The sequence below is a fragment of the Colletes latitarsis genome, chromosome 1 (assembly GCF_051014445.1).
Source record: "Colletes latitarsis isolate SP2378_abdomen chromosome 1, iyColLati1, whole genome shotgun sequence".
Taxonomy (NCBI): domain Eukaryota; kingdom Metazoa; phylum Arthropoda; class Insecta; order Hymenoptera; family Colletidae; genus Colletes; species Colletes latitarsis.
The window spans coordinates 46,527,001-46,548,607 of NC_135134.1; the positions used below are offsets into that span (position 1 = coordinate 46,527,001).

Sequence of the window (21,607 nt, forward strand, 5' to 3'; positions counted from 1 at the left end):
GAAGAAATTTAATTCCACTAGGAATTTTATTTTACATTCTCTCATATCGTCTCTTTAGTTTTATTTCCAATCATACATATTTGTGTGATAATTTTAAGCCTGAGCTTTAAAACAGTTGTAATTTATTTTATTTTTAAGTAAGAAAACTATAAACTTCTTTACACCGGATGATTGCATTGTTGCGTATCGAGAAAAAAAATTACTCGCGCAGATATTTGATCCAGTCATCGCGTCAATACTACTCCAGCAAAAAGAAGAATTTTCAGCTGTGAAACAACTATCGAAAAATATTTGAATCGATGGCAAATAAATGATTTTGACATCCGTGCTAAAAATCTTGACGAGACATTTTCGAAAAGTGCTTTATCGATGGAGAGTCTGTGATCGATTAATTTTTAACAGACCACATGGCACCGCGCTCGAAACTACAAATATAACAGGATGTGCAGTTTCACACAAATTCGACGAATATATTCGTATTGTAACGACATAACGCAAAAATCTGGCGTTGTCTGCGAATCACGCCACTGACATACTATTGTATAGTGTTGCATGCACAATCTATTGATACATTCGACGACTGTTTAGAAATCTATAAATAAGTTGGATCGAAATAAGTTCCACGATTATATTTTAACTCTCGTTGGAATCTAGACAACTTTTGAAATATGAATTTCACAAATTCTAAAACGATATTTGAGACGTGAATGATACTAAAATTTGGTTTTAGAAATACTATATGCAGGACAAATAATGGAGAAAATAGATATTTTCTTGTTCGACAAAATCTGTTGGATATACGAAATTTATAAAAATTACTTACTCGAACGTTGATTCTTAATGAAGTACAGTTGAAGTCGTTCCTTGAACGTGTTCTCGTTCACGTAATATTCGACACGAACTCTGAAATCAACAAGAAAATATTATAAATATTAGTTCGTTTATCAAAATATTTATCTAAAAGGTAATTTCAGTTATTGAAAGAAAATTGAAAGCGAATATATTGCACTAAAACAAAAATATTTCGATCTTGATCTGACTTAAAATCGATCATCGTTGCTTCGGTTACAAATTTGTTGAGAAGTGCTTGGTTTAAGTAGAGTAATGATATACAATTTAATCGTGATGTCGTGGCCCATGTTCCAAAATGTTCGATCGTGTCATGATGATAACAAATGAATTCAGTGAGTGATTACTTTGAATGAACAATTGAACCAAAGGTTATAATCGAATAAATCTGACGGGGCCAAAGTTGGAGTAATAAGTCGTTCGGTACAAATTGTCTGGCGCAAGATGAAATTTAACTAGCTATTCAATCTCGAGAAACTTATATACCATAGTAAGACGAGTGATGTACGCGTACCGGAAGTTTGTGGTAGAGATTTGTAACGATGAGGTTAAGTTTACGTTACTGAAGGTATTCCCTGGAACAGCGGTTTTCAAACTTTGTGGTTTCTGGATCCCTTTACAGTCCTACAAATTTGAACGAAACCTCAAGGAATATTTATTATCCCTATTTTACCCATTTTAGAATGATAGCTTTAAGAAATTTTGTAAATATAAATTAATCGAGTCACGTACTTTAATGTTTATTTTATTTATCTTATAATCTCACGAAATTATTTTTAAATTAAAATATAATTCACTTTCACTTGATATGAACATTTACGAGCCACAGCTATTGTCAACTACGCGTTAACGTTGAATACTCCAGATACCTCTTCGACGTTTAGGGTCATGATCATATATTAGGAGACCCTTTGCCTCCCTGAAAGTCCCTCTGCGCCCTATTCTTAGATATTTCCTTTATTTATTTCCTTCCCCATAACCTTCCCTCGCATGCATCACCATTTCTCACATTTTCAACAAATCTGAAACATTCCACACATTTCACACGACTATCCAACGTACGCTAAATAAAACCAAACAATGGTTATAAATCGTAACTAGCGTTTTAAAAGATTGCTAACATTTTTAGTCACGAACGGATTTGATATAATAAATTCGCATATTTTAATTTTGCATTCTACTTTCTCTGGGTCTCCAGTTACAATAAGCTCTACGCGTACCTTGTTTCTCTTTGAAGTGACAAAGTTTTGAGGGCATTACACACTCCAAATCTAACCCTTACACGCACACGTATGATCGTATACACAAACTTGAGAGGGCAAACGCACAGAGTTGCTGAATTAACCTCTCTCGTGCTCCACGTTCCTTGAGAATTGCTTCAAATTACCTACTTTGAACTGCTCTAATTCGCAAACGAAATTGCTGGCCAGCCGAATCTTCTTTCGTACGGTTTTTGTAAAAAAATTTTAACAGACTTTAGAGGTTATGCGTGAAAAATAAAAACCCACAGTCCGAATGTCTTTCAAAAAACATTCGTCTCTTAAGATCAACAATTCATCCAACACAAGCTTCTTTTGACATCTCGAAACACCAAATCACATTCGTGAATCGTTCGTGGATACTCTGGCTTATAATTTCAGCCAGAACACTAACTTTTCCAATTTCATTTCGATATAACGAATTATAATTCCGAACGGAACACTAACTTTTCCAATTCTATTCCAGCCTCCCCACTCTAAGAGCCGTTTCATTAATCGCGAATCAAAGGGTCGTGAATCTATTTTAGTGTCGTACGGCGAATGTATTCAAACAACTCATAATTCCACGCGGAACACTAACTTTCGCAATTCCGTTTCACCGTCCCATCCGCGATACGTTCCATTAATCGCAAGACCAAAGGATCGGGGATCGAGTTTAGTGTTATCCGCGAGCGTTCTAACGACTCCGTAAATTCAAACGGAACACTAACTTTTCCAGTTCCATTTAGACCAGACGGGAATTTCCAGCTCCTCTTCGACTTGTTCCATTAGACGCGAACAAAAAGATCGCGTAGCAATCGGATCGTAGCTGATATTTGCATAAAACGTTACGCACGGAAGTCTCCTGGCGGACTGACGTTCTCATTATCAAGTCGGAGGCCTTCGATTACCGATTCGATAGTTAGACCCGGTGTTCTAAGTATTACGTCGTGACCGTTTTAACTGCGAGCATCCAGCACCGAGACCGATTCCATTGAACGGTCATCGTTCCGTAGTCGATCGTAAACCGGCTGTGGCTATTTATACCGGCGGATAACGCGTCAGCTTCGTCGAGAATAGCGTCGCGTGACGACATCGGGCCGGCGTCGACAGACGGTCTGTCGTACGCGGTCGTTTCGAGTTGTTGAACTGGTTCTTTGACCCAGATAACGTCACGAGAGAGCCTGACTTACGGTAGACCGCCGTGCGAAACGTTTCGTCGAGCGATCGTCGGTCCCGGGGATGCTCGGAAATCTTTGAGCCCGGAAACAGTTGTCGACGAAGGTTCACAGGGTGTTAACTTTGCACCGTAGCCACGTAAAAGTTGCTACGAAAAGCGCTGGGAACCGTGTCGTAGCTGAGTCAAACTCCCGAAGGTGTCAAGGATAGCAGGATTACTACGAGGACCTGACTTACTCGCTACTTTCGAGATTTCGTAGAGGTAATCCCACTGTAACACGAGACTCCCCTGACAGACGCTGTGCATCGTTTAGGTGGCGAAGGATTTGAATATATGAATGTTCTGTGGCAGAATTATTCATAACTGTGCTTCTTAAACACTCCGTCCGCGAGATCTTACGGAGAAATTGAGATGTCGTGTGATACTTTTCGACGAAGCGCTTTAATATTTTTATATATTACGTTGCAATGTGTGTGATGTAATAAGAATTACCAAATAGTATGGTTTATGATATAAAAAGAAAGTTTAATGTAGTATAAAAATAAATAAATATAATATTAAATTTTAATTTTAAATTAAATAAAATTTAAATAAAATAAATAAAATTTTTCGACAAAATTAAAAAATTTCAAATCGTTCTGGAAAAATTATTTTTAGTTGCGGGGGTCAATTACAATAATTTTTGGTGAACAGACATACCCTCGAAATCCTACGCAGTTTCGAGTAAAAAATTCATTACCGAAAATGTAATGTCTGACCATACCTTTGATATGTTTCCCTGAAATTTCATGCATATGTTTAAAACATCATAACTTCTGAACGGATTGACGGATTTTAATGTTTAAAAAAGCAAACTGCGCGTATTTTGCTAGAGAATATGTATAAATCGTAAAAATATTCGAAAAGTTGGTCCTTGACCCCGCAAAATGAGAAAAACCCCATAAAAATGGTCCAATTTTCAAACAGCCATAACTCCTACAATTGTGAATATATTTCAATGAAACTTTTTCCTGAAGTAGAGCTTATGGATATCTACAAAAAAGTATTAGACAACTTTTTTGTAGGGCGTCAAACAAAGTTACTAAAAATGAAAAACGAATTTTCAAGAAAAATCGACAGGAGGTAGGTGCCTAAATTTTTCGAGGAAAAAAAAATTTTTCAAATAGTTCTAAAAAAATTATTTCTAGGTTTTGGGATTAATTACAATCATTTTTGGTCATTACACATACCCTTGAATTCCTTCGCACTTCCGAGAAAAAAATTCTTTCTATTCTCGATTCTTAATTTTCGCCTTACTTTGTTCTCTAGAATCTCTAATTAAAATTTTTCGCCGTTGTCACCACAATGTTGTATAATTACCTCGAACTCACGATTCTATACAAACAATTAAAAAATCCTACCCTGTCCCGCCCAATAGAAATGCAAAAATAAATGCCAGAAGCTTACATTGAATTGTGCACATTGAATTCAATTTGAATAGTGCACAACAATAGCTACGGTCTCAAGCAGTGTAGTTCTCGCCTAAGCTCAACATTTGCAGGATTATGTAAACAAGGGTCCGTGGTCAAGTACGTGGGGCGGTGGAACAATTCGACGCACAATTGTGCGACATTATTGCGTCATCGACGCAGCGGTCAACCTTTGAGTTCGGACTAATTAATAGTCGTCGACTGTTCCGTGTTGTGCAAAGTGTGAAATGCATGTCAAGACGAGCCGCCGCGCTATTCGCGTCTAATTACAGTGAATGTGTTCGATAGAAGCTCCAATTCGCTGGGGGATGGGTGTGTCGGTTTGCGGCGAAATATGCCACGAACGGAACACGGAACGAGCTCCGCGAGACGACCGGAAAATGAAAACGTGCCGCCGCCACGAGCTCGTCTTTGCCTTCGAAACTTTCGGCGAGATTGCGTTCGCTCGGCGCATCGGGCATGCAAACGAAAATCCGATTAGCCCAGTCATGAGCGATATCGCCAGAGGAGGCCTTAACGTGTCAGCGGAGCCGTGATCGATTCGTGGCTTCAGTTTTTCCGACGTTTCTGTCGTGTACGTTTCGCCGCGTACGCTTGTTCCCCCGTCGTCGACTCGATTTATCGAGCCCCCTCGCGTTACTGCCGTAACTTTTTGCTTCACGGACAAACAAGAAGCTTGATAAGCCGACTAAGATAAGATTCTTAGTGCCGACGGCGTGAAACTATGAAAGTATTACTTGTACCAGTATATTGGCTTTTTACCCGCGGCTTTTTTCAACATGTAAATAGGAGACTCGATGTATCCGGACAGGTTCGTTCGTCCTGAATGAAGCAATTCATCATTCTACAACGAGAAACGTCACACGCTGTTCCTTCGACTCTTTTCTCTGCGAACGTGGCTTTCGGTTGGGGGCACTTTCACGTCTCGTTGGGTCGAAAAGTGGAGGAGAAACGTTGGGGAATCTTTTGTACTAATCACGTAGTTTTAATTAATATTGGTGGGAAAGAATAACATCGACTTATTAACTGAATAATATAAAAATGAATGAAACCAATAAGGGTGATGAAGAAAATAAACCACCATAATGGACAGAAAAGAAAATAAATATTAATATGAGTACACCAGGAATATGTATAAAGGTGTACCAAAAAAGAAAAAAATTATTCCTGGTGTCAAAAATGCTGTTAATATTTTACCTCCGTTATCAAATAATAATGGCGGGAACCATAAACCGCAGTATGGATTATTGCCATGCCGGTATGGAAAAGAACCTGTATGCGTAATTAATCGTTCTGATCGTATCCAATTTAAATTTGCATAAGAGGAGTACGCGCTCGAGTTTGACTTTGATTTGCCATTTTATATTAATACGAACGACGAAATATATTCCGTGATGTTTTCAGTCAGCTTTGAGCTTCAAATTGACATATGATAAACGTCATCTGACAGCACTTTTAAGTTGTCAAATTGCGTGGAATTTCACGCGTTCGTGAAACGTTACATTTTGTATAAAATTGTTTAATATCAATAAAAAGTTATTTACGTTAATCTAGGTAATTGATTTAAAATATCTATCCTTTTATTTTAAATTCTCCTAGATCGATTCCCCTCGCCAGTTTAGGAAACGTAGGCAGTGAAGAGTCAGACAAATGCATGCTGTTTTCTTGTCGGAGCAATAACAATCTGGCGTTGGCATTTCCTGCGCCTGATAGGAGGTGAACTTTACAACAGTTAGGTTACAGCGCAATCTACACGCGATGTCACGCATACCAGAAATTTGCCAGTCGAAAACCATGCGAAATGCGATTACATAATCGAGAACGTTGGTATCGCCGGTGTAAATGGACAGTTCCAAACTGATACAAACCAAAACCAACACGATTAATTTGCACATATGGGTGAATACTAAGGCTAGATGCAACCATTGATTGCATCAGTCCTTTCAACTATAAGCTGAAATACATGGAGTTCGTAAACAGAGATATCTCTTAACTCAGAAATTTACAAACGAATATTCGTATCGATTACTGTACTTCTTTGGTGTTTAACATTTTAACTTTATCGAGTTAATATTAATGTAATTATATAGAAACAAAATAATATACCGAATTTTTTCTGAAAATTTGGGGATGACGATTCCCAGAAATGGAAGCACAGAATATTACCAGGAACGTAACCGTTTAATGTAAAAGTTACATAATTTTGAAAAGCAGTTTGTCAGCAGTCTCCGAGGAACGACACTGGAGACGCGAACATTAGCGGGTAGAAAATTACAGCAATCAAAGGAAAGGGGAAACTTTTTCGTTTTAACGAAATTAATGACCATGCTCCTCTTTCGATTCGAGTTAGAAGGTCGATTCGCAGTAACGAGTTCTGGAACCTGTTACTCGGGAATCCGTAAAATGATCGTGTTTCGCGGACCGTTTCTACAAAATGGAATTCACGTACATCGTGAACGTCAAACCACGTCAGAATAAATTACTACAGTTCTGAACAACAAGCTTAACTTCGATCGTGGATGGTTATGAAATCGGAACGGTAATTGAAGCTCATAATAAAAACTGATAACAAAAGGTAGCACGAGAGTCCACTGTTCTCAGACTAAAAGCGATCGTGGTTATTTGATGTTCAACTTTCTGAATGTTCGTTTTACATTGACATAAAACATTTTTTTATAGCTTCCAAATGACTTTTTCGCGTGTTTTATTGAATAATGTTTATTCAACAGCAACATCCTTTTGAGCGTCTGTATAGGATACACGGAATCTAAGTGCACTTGTATAATGTCATGAGAACGTTAACAACATATACAGTGTTCTCAATTTGAAACTATGTCAGTGGGTTCTCTGAATAAAAAAGAGATGAAAATGTTATGCAAAAATAGAATCAGCGATACTTCAGCTTGCAAGATCGCCGAATCTCGTGTCACACGATTTTTATCTGCAAAAAATTTTAAGAGAACAAGTTCTACGTAAATTGTTGAAATTTGAAAACTTTTTTGACACATAGATAGATAGAAAATTTGATTTCAACAAAGGCAACGCCGCGGGTAATATCGAAATATTAAAGGTTATTTTATTTCGTCGTGTATGATCGCCACGCGAATTTTGCTCGTTATAGTTCCAAAATCCAATCAAACCGAAGGACGTAGTGTTTCAGGCGGAAATAATCATTTCTATCCATCTATATCAACATCAAAACATTGCATAGCTGGATTCTTGTATATACAGCGTCCGTTTGTCTGTCCACGTATCATCCACTTTCCCTTCGTCCGGCTGTAGGGCTGACCACATAATGGATTTTCCACTTCAGGAAGGAAATACTCGTCCGGCCGCAGAATTGTACCTCGTTACTTGAACTCGAAACGCCACTCGGGGCAATCTATATAAATTGAAGGGAACGTTCTCGTCTCTCGTCCACTCTCTTCGCTTTCCTGCTTCCTATCTCTACGTCTGTCACTGTTTGTTTGCCTCTGTCCTCCACGTCGCATAACGTATCAAGACCGATCGACGCCCTGAACGCGCAAAATGGGCCACAGCCTTTCGAAGAAAGTTCTAATCCGAACCGTCCAGCGAATTTCTGAACATCGAAACTTTCCAAACGACATTCTCGAATTACATTTTTCCGTCGTTTCGCGCGTTCAATTTCTTTAGTAATGGTTCAACATGCAATATTTATTGATAGTATATTATACAAATGGTGCAAAATTAATTACTTGGAATAAATAGTGGCATTTTATTAGTGGTACTCGCTTTGGTACACTTTTGATTAAATGCTTGTGTTTATCCGATAAATATTCCGGCAGAATAAATTCATTAAGAAGTTCGGCAATTTATACGAAGATTCGAAGTGGCTCGAATAGCGAAAAGTTTCTTTGCCTTCGTTTCGCGAATCTTTAATTCCTTATTGAAACGTTCGATTTAATAATGGAAATTATTCAAGGCTCCAAACTTCATTAATGAAACTGTCACGTAGAACTGAAAACACTACATTTTATTTGCTTCGTGAAATTTGCAACCGGACATAACCGAGTTGTTTACCGCGAAATGCGTTATTAAAAGGGAGGGGCAGAAGTTTACTTTACAACGAGTAACTCGAAATTACGTTTCTTGTTTCGTTATAGAAACGTGGATCGAAGGGACTTTTACTTCGGTAAAATTATTTATTTTCCTAAATTTTCGTGAATATATGAACCCGTTAACAGCGTGCGTGGTGCATTATACAATCGAGCGGAGGAACTTTGGTATTACAAGTAAGCGGATTTCTGCCATTCGACGGAAGCTCGCCGAAACACTCGGCTTTTACGACGCTCGTAATGAACATTGCGATAACAGATTATTGTTTCGCGGCGACCTAAACCAGAACCACGGCTGTTAAAAAGCGTTGTCGCCGCTGTTTGAGATACACAGAAGGAATTATCCATTGCAACCCGCGTTTGTCCCTTCTCTCGAAAACATTTTTTAATTATGAAACTGTTGAATTTCCTAATCGTCTCATGATATTACAAATACCTAAAGTTTCTTTCCTGTTTTGGCCATGGGTTCTACGAACTCATGGTGTTTATTATACAAAGATAAGAGTTCGTCGTTAGGGGTAACTGCTTTTCATTCTCGCCTTTCTTCTGAAAGACTGAATATTCTACAATTAAATATTGTTTAATTCAATCATACAACCCATAGCTCTACAATTCCAATAGAAACAAAGCGAAGTCGGCCCACTTCTACTAAAACTTAACTCTATTATAATAATCTTTGTAAACTTAGCGGAAACACACGTCTGGACTCTTTGAAGAATGAACCAACGTGTGACAATTATATAGGTCATACACGACATCTCGTGTTATTGAACGACAGTGCAGATGACGGTTGAACAATAATAACGAAATGTCTCGATTAATCGCCCAAAATATCGACCGTTTCGGAACAGTCAAACTTTATCGCGTATTGTTTTGCGTGCTCGCGACGAACGAAACGGGTCACGTCGTTAATTTTTTTGTTGAACAAACGTTGGGGCATATTCCGCGAGAGTTAACGACACGTTGTGACCGGGTTGCCGCGGATATTACGAACGAAAGGATGCGCGATAATTCCGAACGAAACGGTGGGCGTGACGAGAATGTGTTCCAACGCAGGTATCTCGATACTCGAAGCGCGACCCGGGTGTTCCGCAGTGCTTTTACGTATGCCGGGGGTCCACGGAGGGAAAAGAGGGTGGAAGTTCCGTGCAACGTCGCGGTAATAACGCGGCTTTCCCCTCCTCCCCACGTGCACGTAAGATTCGCCAGGTATTAACGGCCCGTAAAGCCGTCGCACTAACGGTTGCTAATGCCCCCGAGGTAAAGGAACGTCGAGCAGTACGTCACGCGAACTGCTGCATAAGCTGGGCCGTTAGATAGATGGGATATCACGACTGGAAAGCTACCGCTCGACGTTCGTCTTGGCTCGAAAGGTCGACCGGGAGTGCTTCCTGTTGTACGTAGACCAGGATTACGGTCGCCCGACGACGAGGACACCGGAATCCGGATGGTACCGATACGCGCCCGGGCTCTCGAACGTAAACTATTGCGTAACGGTGAATTGTAAACGGTTGCTTCGAGGACACGTTTCTGGAACGACGGGAATTAAGCACGGCGTACCCGGAACAATGGGAATATTTGCTCTGCCCGTGGGGGATTACGAACCGGCGGGGTATCATGAGCATTCATATTAATATCGTTTGATTGCTACTGTTTGATTATGTATTAGCCCGGTGGATGGTTGTTGTTTCGAGTGGAAAGGGCGCGCACGGCGAGCCGCGACGCTCCTCTTTTAAAAGGAAACTATGATAATTCATGTTAATGCGCTTTAATGGTATCGCTCGGTACCTCCCCGTTGCGAGGGGAAATACATTGTTTTATCGTTCACCGTTGTTCGGAACAGTATTCGTTCGTTATTCGGAAGAAATATGTTTTAGGAGTCAGTTTCATGTTTCTCTTTTGATTTTTTTATTTTCATATCGTGGATTGTGATTGGGAACTAAAGCTGTCGGGGAGTCGAATAATTGAACTCTTTGGGTATTTTGCTAAATGTGACTCCAATCTTCAAAATCGTTACCACTTTCGTATTTGTAGAAGTGGTAATGATTAGCCCTGACTCTCTTGCGAGTAGCGATAAAATCTTCAGAGTCGACTATCTTACAACAAGTTAACAACGCGTATTAAAAATACTAAAACTTTAGATCCGTGCAGTTCCGAAACTACTAGAGTTTTATGTATTATTGAGCCACTGTTAGAAGCGGTAAACCTTCCTCTTTAAAATGGTGTTTGGTTTTTGACGATCCGACTTTCCGTTTTCGAGATATCGCAATTTATGTGAAAGAGTAATTTTTTAAATTCCGCTCTCCGTCTTACGAAAGCCTATTAACGCGTATTAAAAATACATAAACTTTAAACGCCTGCAGTTCCGAAACTACTCATGCTTTATGCATAATTGAGCCGTTGTTGGAAGCGGCAAACCTTCCCTTTTAAAATGGCATTTGGTTTTTGGCGATCCGACTTTCCGTTTTCGAGATATCGTAATTTATGTAAAGGGGTCATTTTTCTAATTCGACTATCTCTGTCTCCGTCTGACGCGTCGCGCCGGACCTCTCTTTCTCGTACGTGACTCGTGACCGAGTGGCCGAGTGACCTAGTTACTACGAGTCACGTGCGGTCAACGACCTTGACAAGGCCGTAGTAAACAAACGCTTCGGATCCTTATATTTCCGGAACTAGCCACCGCATCGACTTGAAACTAAAATCGCTATATCTCCGGAACTAATAAAGCTATCGACTCGCACAAACGCTCATTTTAAAGGGCATTTCATCCTCTATCAGATGACTATGCCAATTACTATAATTTATGCTGTCTTCTATGTTTATTTGCACATTTACTTTGACGTTAAATATTTACACCAATAAAAATTAATTTTCCTATTCCTGCTATTGAAATGCACTCCCGGAACTGTCCGACTTCCGCTATCCTGTTTCATGGTTGATTTTTTATTCCAAATTCGTGGATGGGTTTCACGTTACCTCTTTTTTCAGCTATCAGATCCCAAAATATTGAATTTACATTCATCTGCAAGTATGCCATCACGTTTGTTCTTTAGAAAAAAAATATTTCGACAACATTAACCTTTTCCTGCGATTTACTTTATTTATATTTGATTTTTTAGGAGCCTCTCTATATCTGTTACAGCTTTACTGTATCAAAATGTAAAATCTTTATGTTTTATTTAAACAGTTCTAGCCTATTTCGATGTACTTGATCCAAGATCAGTTTTTACTTTTGCAATAATTATATGATCGCCACGTGAATATAAGAATTTCGTACGTGGTTTCACGGAATTGAGCACACTTGATCGACAATTTTCCACTACAAGCAACTATATTCGTACTTTAATTTAATAAACTGTCGTTGTTCCGATATATTTTCCTTTGTCGCGCTGGTAAATAACAGGTTGTCGAGTATCAAAGTATCCATTTCCGACTATATGCTCTACTTTCCCCATTAATACGTTTGATATGAATGAATTCTCGAACAATACCGAGCTTTCGAGTCACACATGTCTATATATGCGAAGCTTATGCATAAGTATTATGTACCATGTTGACGACCTCAACGATTTCAATGGCCTTGAAATATGTAGAGGTAGTTATCAAGTATCCTGGAGTAAAAATTAATTGTTATTTTTAATTTTCAAGATTCAGAATAAAACCTGCATTAAATTAACAACATCGAGTAATTTTGCTTCGCGAAAAAGAACCTCTCAGTGTCGTAACATAACAGAAAATTAAACAAACTTTATCCTATATGTTAAATGGTACAAAAACGTTGTCTCTACGTATAGGTCGTTGTAGATGCTAACATCTCTCACCGTTTCTTCGCATCGATCCCGTAGATTAACTGAATTGCTCATTTCCCGTCACGATAACGAAATCAATGAAATGGAATGCGAACTAAAAGGCTGGGTAGCCACATATCTCGTTCCTTCCTCCCACGCTGACAGTCGATTTCTCATCGATACCTCGAATCTACTGGCCGACCGACAGACGATACGTCACGCATGACCGACAACGATATTTACGAGCCACCTGACGATCGTAAACGATTCCAGATCGGTCGGAAACTCTAAGCGAGCCGAGTCGGAAAGCTGTGTTCGCAGGCCTCATCGTCTGAGGAACGTACGGTCCCGTATCGCGTCGCTGCATGAATTATGCAACCTCCAACCACGAGTCAACGTTTTGCCTCTCGTACCTCGTTTGGCCGTCGATCGGTTTTACCTGCAGCAGCATCGATCGGCTGGAAATGACCCAGTATGCGACAACTTTCCGTCCACTGTGTACTGTTTCAATTGAGTAATGATGTTAACGGCGCTACCGAACCATGTGTTTCGTTGCACGCTCCCAGCAACGCCCGCAGGATCGCACCCGGCAAGCCACTCGTGCGTGTTCCGTGCAGGCCTGGTCACGTTTCTTTCGAAATAAGATTGCAAACAATCGTTTCGAGCTACCAAATTGTCTCAAACACTTTACTGTTTTTTATTTCGTCGATAAGAGAAAATTCATTTTATCTTTTCAGTGTTTTCGTTCATTAATTTCCTCTTCACAATCTATTTTATGCATTGACAGACAGTTTAAAAATATCAACGATGTACGATATTTTAATGAAAGATTGAGATATTAAAGAAAAAGTTTATCGAATTGAATTTTAGTATAAACCTCATAAGACGAAAAGTTATTTCAGATAGCAATTGTTAGGAAACCAACCCAGGAAGTCTGTATACTCGAAGGTTCATCGTATACGACTCACAGATTATCAGTGATTCCCTTATTAACAAAACGTCCATTTTGTTGTCAATTAAGGAACGCTCAGCTTCTGGGAATTTCCGGGCGATACTTAGTATAATACATATTTCCGGGCATATAGCTGACACCTCCGGACGGAAATAACTGTTTCCAACTGTTCTATAAAGGTACTAACTGAAGCCCTTTAAGAACGAAAACGGTATAAAAATTACGAATAGAGAAGAATGGAAACGTTATTTTATTGATTTAAAATGTAAACAAAGCATCCTCCGATCGAGGAACAAAAGATCGATCCTATTTATTATCGTTTTCTTTCGATGGAAATTCGAAGCACGGTTCCTACGCGTATGGGCGTCAGAAAATCCCTAAAAATATTTTTCTACCGCGCGATCGAGGGGTGATGCTAACTAAATAGAGATGAATGAACACAATCGTTAATCGGCGGAAATCAACGTTCGCTGAATATACACGATGCAAGATCCAGTTACGCAATTAAACGCTAGGTACACAAAGGGATGTTTCCATTCGGTGCAAAATATCGCGTTCCGATATCCGCACGCTGGCTATGATTGAATTAAACCGTGGACCGAATTTACGCGTTTCACCGGCGACGGATAAACGATTGTTCGATTCACTGGCGGAAACAGACTGCAGTCGACCGTCAAACTGTCGCCGTAGAATTTTATATTCGCGCTGGAAGGTTACGTGCGAGCGAATCGTAACAAGCAGTCGCGGTCCCGGGGCTCGACGACAGATTGAACACGAAGGCGACGGGAAGGGCGTCGACGATCGATCGAGAATATGTATTTTCAAGAAGAATCGATTATTCATAAACGTAGTCCCCGTTCGATGGCAAGGGGGCTGAATATATTTGAATAAACAAGTTATTTCTGCGGAGGAAAACGTTAATTGACTTCGTGCGAACCGCAGAATATACAATGTACTTGTCGAAACAATTGCGATCGACTTTAGGACGCGAAATAAATATTGTTGGAACGGTGCTCCACGATTTTTAATTACAACGTAGTTCAATGCATGCTCAATTGTTGTTTCGTACAGAAATTATTTACTAAAACGCATTATGGGAAGAATCTTGCAGAAAAGATCGTAGATTCTAGAAATCCATCTTTTATAGAAATCCGAATATCAGAGATTCCAAGCAGCTTCGCGACCTCAAGGACCTTTTGGACCTCGTAGATTCTACAGACCCTACGTTAGAGTCTCCAGAGAGATCATAAAGACCACAGGGTTACCAGAGAGTCCAGATACTCTAAACACCTCAGAGGTTTCACAGACGCAAAGGACCACAGAGACACTAGGAATTTTAGGGACACCTACAACTTGAGAACGCGTAGCTCCAAGGACCTCAAGGACCTCTGATTCGTCTGGGTCCTACGCGACCCTTTGAATTCTCGGAGGCATCGAACGCTCTGCAACGAGTTTCAGATACATTCTATCGCCTACCACGAATCACACGTGGAGCAGAATCGTGTTCATCGAGGCGGATTGTTCCACTATCAGTCGGAGACAGTTTGTATCTAGTTCCACTGGACCCGTAGTTGTCATTGTCTGCGCCTATAGATCTAGGCTAATTTCTATCGGGTCTCGCGAGTACAGAGTCGTCCGTATCGGAGCATCAGTTTATCGGTTAGTTTCAATACGTCTGATGGACCTGCCAGGTTCCAAACAGTCGAGACTTATCGAGTGACCTGTGCAATGAATAATGGAGCAGTTTATTCGTATATGCAAACTGGCCTTCTATTTGACGTACCATCCGTCAAGTTTTACGTTACGATAAATTAAAACTTCATTTTCCTACGGACACTCTCGATAAAAGAACGCGCCAACAATGTTCACAATGTTCTAATATATTTATGATAATAAAATGAATTAAAGTGTCGTGTTCGTCTCTGTTAATTTCCTAACTATCTACGTCAAAAATATCGATACAAATGCTGTAATACAATACGAATGTTTTTCGACTACTGATAGTTGTAACGATAAATAGGAGCAATTCATTGATTATATCCAGGAATCAAAATGTCACTCATTGACATTTAATGTTATTTTTTTTCAAAAAGGATCGATTATGTTTCATTTTAAGCCTGGTTTCGACGAGCCAAAAGGGTGGTCGACATTAATTCTTTTTCTCGCTTTGTGCATTTTCGCGGGCAGCGTGCATTCGCGATGTGTGTCTCGCATATCTAATTATACACCGCGGTGTCTTCGCGATCTATAAATAAAGGCACGCGACGAATCGATATAGATAAATAAAACTCCGCAACCTTGCACCGCATTGACCGATTTATAGCCACGGAGCGGCAGACCGCGAGTAAACGGTCTCCTTCGCTACTTCTGCCCCTATTTATAATCTTCGTTCAGTTTTAATGGAACGGCGAGAGGGCGGTAAATGGATATTTTACGCGGCTGTTTATTGTACTCGTATTACGCGAGCATAATTTATGCGCGGCTCGAACACGTGCGTTCGTTCGAAACGAATCAGACTCTACACTGGAAACTTGATGCACGAAGGATTAGCTATAAGCGAACGTTTCAGAAACTGATACGTGCTCTAGTTTCCTCATTTATTATTGAATGATATGGTAAATGCAAGGACACGGTGGAATATTGACTAATATGCGAATGCCCCGGGTTATTCATATTCGCGATAAACCGATGTTTGGTGCAATGTTTTTTTTTCACGTAATATATTCAGATTCTTCTTCGTTCAAAAACGGATATTTATAAAACTGAATAGATTTCTGTCTCCCAAAATGGTTCACAGTGACCATTGACTTGAGTTAACTTTTAACGACCAACTCGATGTCCTGTTAAATTTTCACTAATAGCACATCGTAAACAAATTATGACGGAGCATCGGTTATCAGCGAATACGATTAAGCGTGTTATCCTATGAAAATTTACTTCTCGCGATCCTGTAGTCTAGTATCCACGATTTTAGACAGTTTTTAATTACGTTAGAGACTTTAATCGTACAGGAAAACGTGGGTCTGTTCTTTCGCGTAGAAGAAATGTTAGTGAAATTTCGCGAGGACCAGTTAAATGTGTGTCGTCACAGAGTAAATTGGTAAAAATTGATGCACAATGTACGATCGTGTGAATGGTGAAACCAAGAGAGATCTCGTGCAATAGTTTATGGTTAAGTTTGTCGTCTGTATAAATGTCCAGAATGATTGTCTTTCGCATATGAAGACGTATGAAGAAGCTATTCTCAAGAGACGCGTTTAACGTAGAGAGGAATTTCACCATATAGTAGAAGAGTACAGTTTTTAAATGGAAAATGAATTTCGTATTATGTAACTTGCGTTCGAGTCAACTTTTTGACTGATTGTAATTGTCTAAAATATTATGTAGAAGATTACATATTAAAAATTTCAATAGTAGCCTGACACGTAATGTGATTTAGTAGAAATTATAAAGATTTATTTTTTGGAAGCTTCTATAATGTATTTGAAAAAGATTTAGCGCGAATCTGTCGCGTGAAAATTTTTAATTTCGTCTGAAAATTATCACCCAACGGCACACAAACTCTGTCTCGCGTTGCATGCCAACATGTCGATATTTACAACGTCGCAATCAACATTATACATCGATTGGTAAATTATATATTCTGTTACTTGCCACGTTCCAGAATAATATTTTAAATATTATTAAAATCAATTTATGAGATATCCATCGCATCAGAGTAACGTCAGATTTAATTAATAATGTTGAAATTTTGTCGGGAAGTATATAGATAAATATTTCGCATATTTCCGTGCGTCGCTCGCATTATTCATACGAAATATTACCAGCCAAAAATACAAAGGAGAAACACGATACATTTATCTCTTTTATTGAAAACTAAAGTTTCAAAACGTGGCTCCTTATCTATATTATTTTCAACAAATAAAGACATTGACGAATCGAAATTCACGAATAAAATTACTAAATTCCACGTTCCTAAAAATATACATGTGAATAATTTTTCTTCAAAATATCAAATACTTTTAATGCAAAATGCATGCATTTAAATATCGAAGTTCGAAAGTTAGAGGAAATTTCCACGTGAATTCTCGATCGTTACTCGTGTAGAATAAAAAAGAAAAGATAATGTAAATTTTTGTCCATGTCGCGATTTTCTATCGTTTCGTTTCACTATGCTCGCCATTCCCGACGAGAATTTCTCGTATCCGTCGTCGGAGGGGTTAAGCGATTTCTCTGTCAACACTTTTCTTGCGTTTCCTCCCTTGTCTGCTGATTCTTTCGTCACATCGTTTCGCGAACGTGCAGCATAGTCGCATTCCCGTGCAGACCCAATTACGGAAATAGCGGTCCGTTATCTTCCCCATCCTATCTGCACGACGATTGCACGTGAAGTGAAACAGTGACTGTACGAAAGAGTTACCGCGGTCGAGCGAGACAGATCGAGAGGGAGAAAGAGAAACACCGTTGGCCTGACACGACGCGTGTTCGCAAGTTGCGTGCGCTCGCATGTTCGACCGTCGTTTCATCGGATCGTGCATAAATAAATTAAGGAACCGGGGGGAGAGGGAGGGCTCGATGGATGTCATAAGTGCTATACAGCGATGGTAATGTTTCGTTGTAATTAAGGTAATAAGTTCATGCGATGCCGTAAGAAGCGTCGCAAAATGCTGCTCGCTTAAGTGAAACGTGGAACAAAAAGTGTAGGGAAGGTTACGATTACGAAAATTTCGGGTAATTTCATGAATTTAAATAATTGCACTATTTTGTTTAACAGGTTATCGTCTCTGCAATCTTCTCAGTCTAAAAACACACTCGATAGAGAAGTATTAATAATAAATAATAATATGGTTCATGGTAAATTTAGAATAATTCGAACTAAAAGGTTCCATCACTCTGAAACACATTTTGTATGAAGATATTTTTACATTAATATATTGCACGCGGCTGTTACAAAGCTTATCAATAAAAAAGATCGACAAATTTAGAAATACCCATTAGTCAGCGGAAATGGACGAAAAATGTCCAAGTTACGTTGATCCGCGAATCGTCATTAATCATATTTCTATTCTGATAACGCAAATATTTCATTCGTTGAATTAAACTGAACTTGCCCTACTTTCGAATATATAAAATTCTAATTAAGTTAATAAAAGGAAAACCTGAAAAGAGTTTCATTTTTGCTCGACAAACGAAGTAAACATTCTTCAGTTACGTAACAGAAAAAGAACAAAATATGACTCATTCTCCTTTGACGTTACAGTGTAACTCTAGCAAGGAATTCACGCTTCGTCTTTAGTTAAATGCATAGTAAGAACGAAGTTACTAGAATTATTACTCGAGTACTATAGCGAAAGGAAAATCGTTCGGTCGTTCAAGGCTACTGAATTATTTCGTTTCCACAAATCTACGTGGAATAACGGAAGAGACAAGTTGTGCCTAGTGTAAATCACAGTTATGTAAGTAGCTTTTAGTGGCCAATTAATTTTGTACTGAGTATAGAACGTTGTGGCTCTAAGTTGACGCGAGGGTCCTATTTATAATCTTATTGTATAAGGTTTAATCACATTTAAGGCAGGGTCTGCTATACTATACATTACTGATGAGTCAACTAGGCCAGGGACGAAGCCTATTACTTTTAAGGAAAGCTATCAACTTCGAAAAAATACACACAAATTGTTTCCCGATTCGGTTACATCGATTCACGACTATTGCAAACAATTCTTTTAATATTGACGTGTAAAGAAATGATCGATTCACTCACGTTGCTGGTCATAACTCGCGAGCAAACAAATCGATCGAGCTAAAATTTTGTGCGTGCGTTTAACAGCGAAGAACTTAACGTGGCCATCAACGTTCTAAGTCCTTAAGCCAATGGCAAACTTACGGAGGCAGCTGAAACGTGATGTGTATAATGATTGTCGTCAATTCCACAACCTGAATGAGATCAGAACGACGATTAGAGACAAATTTAGCAATCTCGATGCTAAATCGAATTAATGATATAATTACATACAAGCGACGAGATGTCTATTAGAAATTGATATTTATGTATTGGCTTGCTAACCAATATTATATAATAAATATTTTCTGTGGACCTATATGATCGAGGATGGTGCAAAAAGTGAAAATTATAACTTCTTAAAATAATTCTACAGTACAAGTACGCTTCTCGTGTGCAGCAAATTTAAGCTCTAAAATATTTGCACGAATTATATTAATTTGCGAATCTATGTAAAATTCTTTTTATGAGAATTCTTATACATTGTGCCCTTAAATTTTAGTTCAACCCGTACTTGGCAACGAACGAAGCAATGGCACATTCACCGCGCGGCATACCTAAAATGGATATTTCGCGTAAGCAGAAACAACGCATGCAAAACGGCATAATCGATTCGAGATACTTCTAGTCCGTGGAGTAAGGGGCATTCGCGTGAAACGTGACAATTATAACAATACGTACCACTCTATGAAAATCCAATTGTGGACCGTTGACTCGCGGGCGAGCGAGGCGACCCAGAAAAGTGAAACACGAAACGGTCACGATCCACCTAATTCGGAGATAATACGAAACGGTAGCGTGCAATTAATTTTAAAATAATTGTCCGCGTTACGTGAACCCGCTGGAGCATCGATGCACGTAAGGCGATAGTTCTCTCTCCAAAGATCGTTTATAAAATCCAAAACCGAGGAAAACTGATATATTTAATTCCACGAAGATGTCAGTTTGAGAAACGCACGAAGAAACTTTAATGGAATATGATTCCTATTTTTCTGCACGGATATTTTCTGTTCGCTAATGGAGCAACGACGAGGCAGACAGCTCGACGGTACACCGAACGAAATTATAAAAGTTTCTCATACCGGTATATGATTTATAAAATATGCGGCGTAGGAGTAAACATCGAATACTACCGTGACTTTAGACGCGAGAGATGGCGAGGAAGTTTCGCGAATATTTTTATTCTGCATTTACATTCGATCTGGGTCTCGTCCCTCGACGAGTTGGCTAACGAAGAATAGACTCGATTCGTAAAGAAAGATCCAAGAGAAGATAAATATACTTAGAGTCAGGATAGTGTCGATTATTTTCATTCAATGTGTTAGGAAAAGATCGCTATATCGAATTTTGGTTAAAGTCTTGCACGCTTCCAGTTATTCGAAATATTTTCGAAGAACGGGGTATTCGCATTTTAATAGACACCGGTCCAGTGTATCGCGCAAAATGGTTCCTAGCTCGGCGCGGAGTATTTTACGAGGAATGCACAGCCCATTAATGGCCCCGCGTTTCTTCGCGACATAATTACGGTTGGGAATGAAATTTTCGAAAGCACCGTACGACGTGAAAAAGATTGCGACACGGCGTCCCGGAACGACGTCAAAGAAGAGCCCCGGACAATCTCTAAAAGGTCACACTAAAATGTAATAACGACATAAAAGTAAACGTAATAAAGAACGGTATTAAATTTTTATGAAATCATTGTACGGTACACATCGCGGGGGACACGCTTATTATTGGTCGGACAGACATAACCAGATCCGAACCTGGCACGGATAGTAAAATTTTGATTTACGATCGTATTCGACGGGCTTATTATTTTGGAGGCACGGCGCTCGAGGCAAACCTAACGTTTTACTGACTCGATTCTACGTTAAAAAATAAGTTGGAAACGTGGAATAAACTTTTTTTATACGGGACTCTATCGAATAAGTGCTGAAAATTTTGGGTGAAAAAAAAAGACTTTCGAATCGTCTTGGAAAAATTATTTTTAGTTGCAGGGGTCAATTGCAAGCATTTTCGGTCAACAGACATACCCACAAAATCCTACTCAGTTTCGAGAAAAAAATTCCTTACCGAAAATATAATTTCTGGCCAGAAATGTCTACCCGAATTTTCATGCGAATCTTTAAAACGTCATAACTTCTGAATTCGGATTGGACGATTTTAATGTTTAAAAAAGCAAACTACGCGTATTTTGATGGAGAATATGTACAAATCGCAAAAATATTCGAAAAGTTGGTCCTTGACCCCGAAAAATGAGGAAAACCCCATAAAAA

At 39.1% G+C, this 21,607-nt stretch overlaps 1 protein-coding gene across 1 annotated transcript in view; it reads right to left on the reverse strand.

The window, feature by feature from the left end:
• Slo2 (slowpoke 2) overlaps positions 1–21,607 on the reverse strand; it is a 199,289-nt gene that overhangs the window by 57,035 nt on the left and 120,647 nt on the right. Inside the window, exon 2 of the mRNA XM_076762347.1 lies at positions 824–903. Within this exon, the coding sequence (XP_076618462.1) occupies positions 824–903 (80 nt within the window). The remainder of the gene's footprint in view (positions 1–823; positions 904–21,607) is intronic.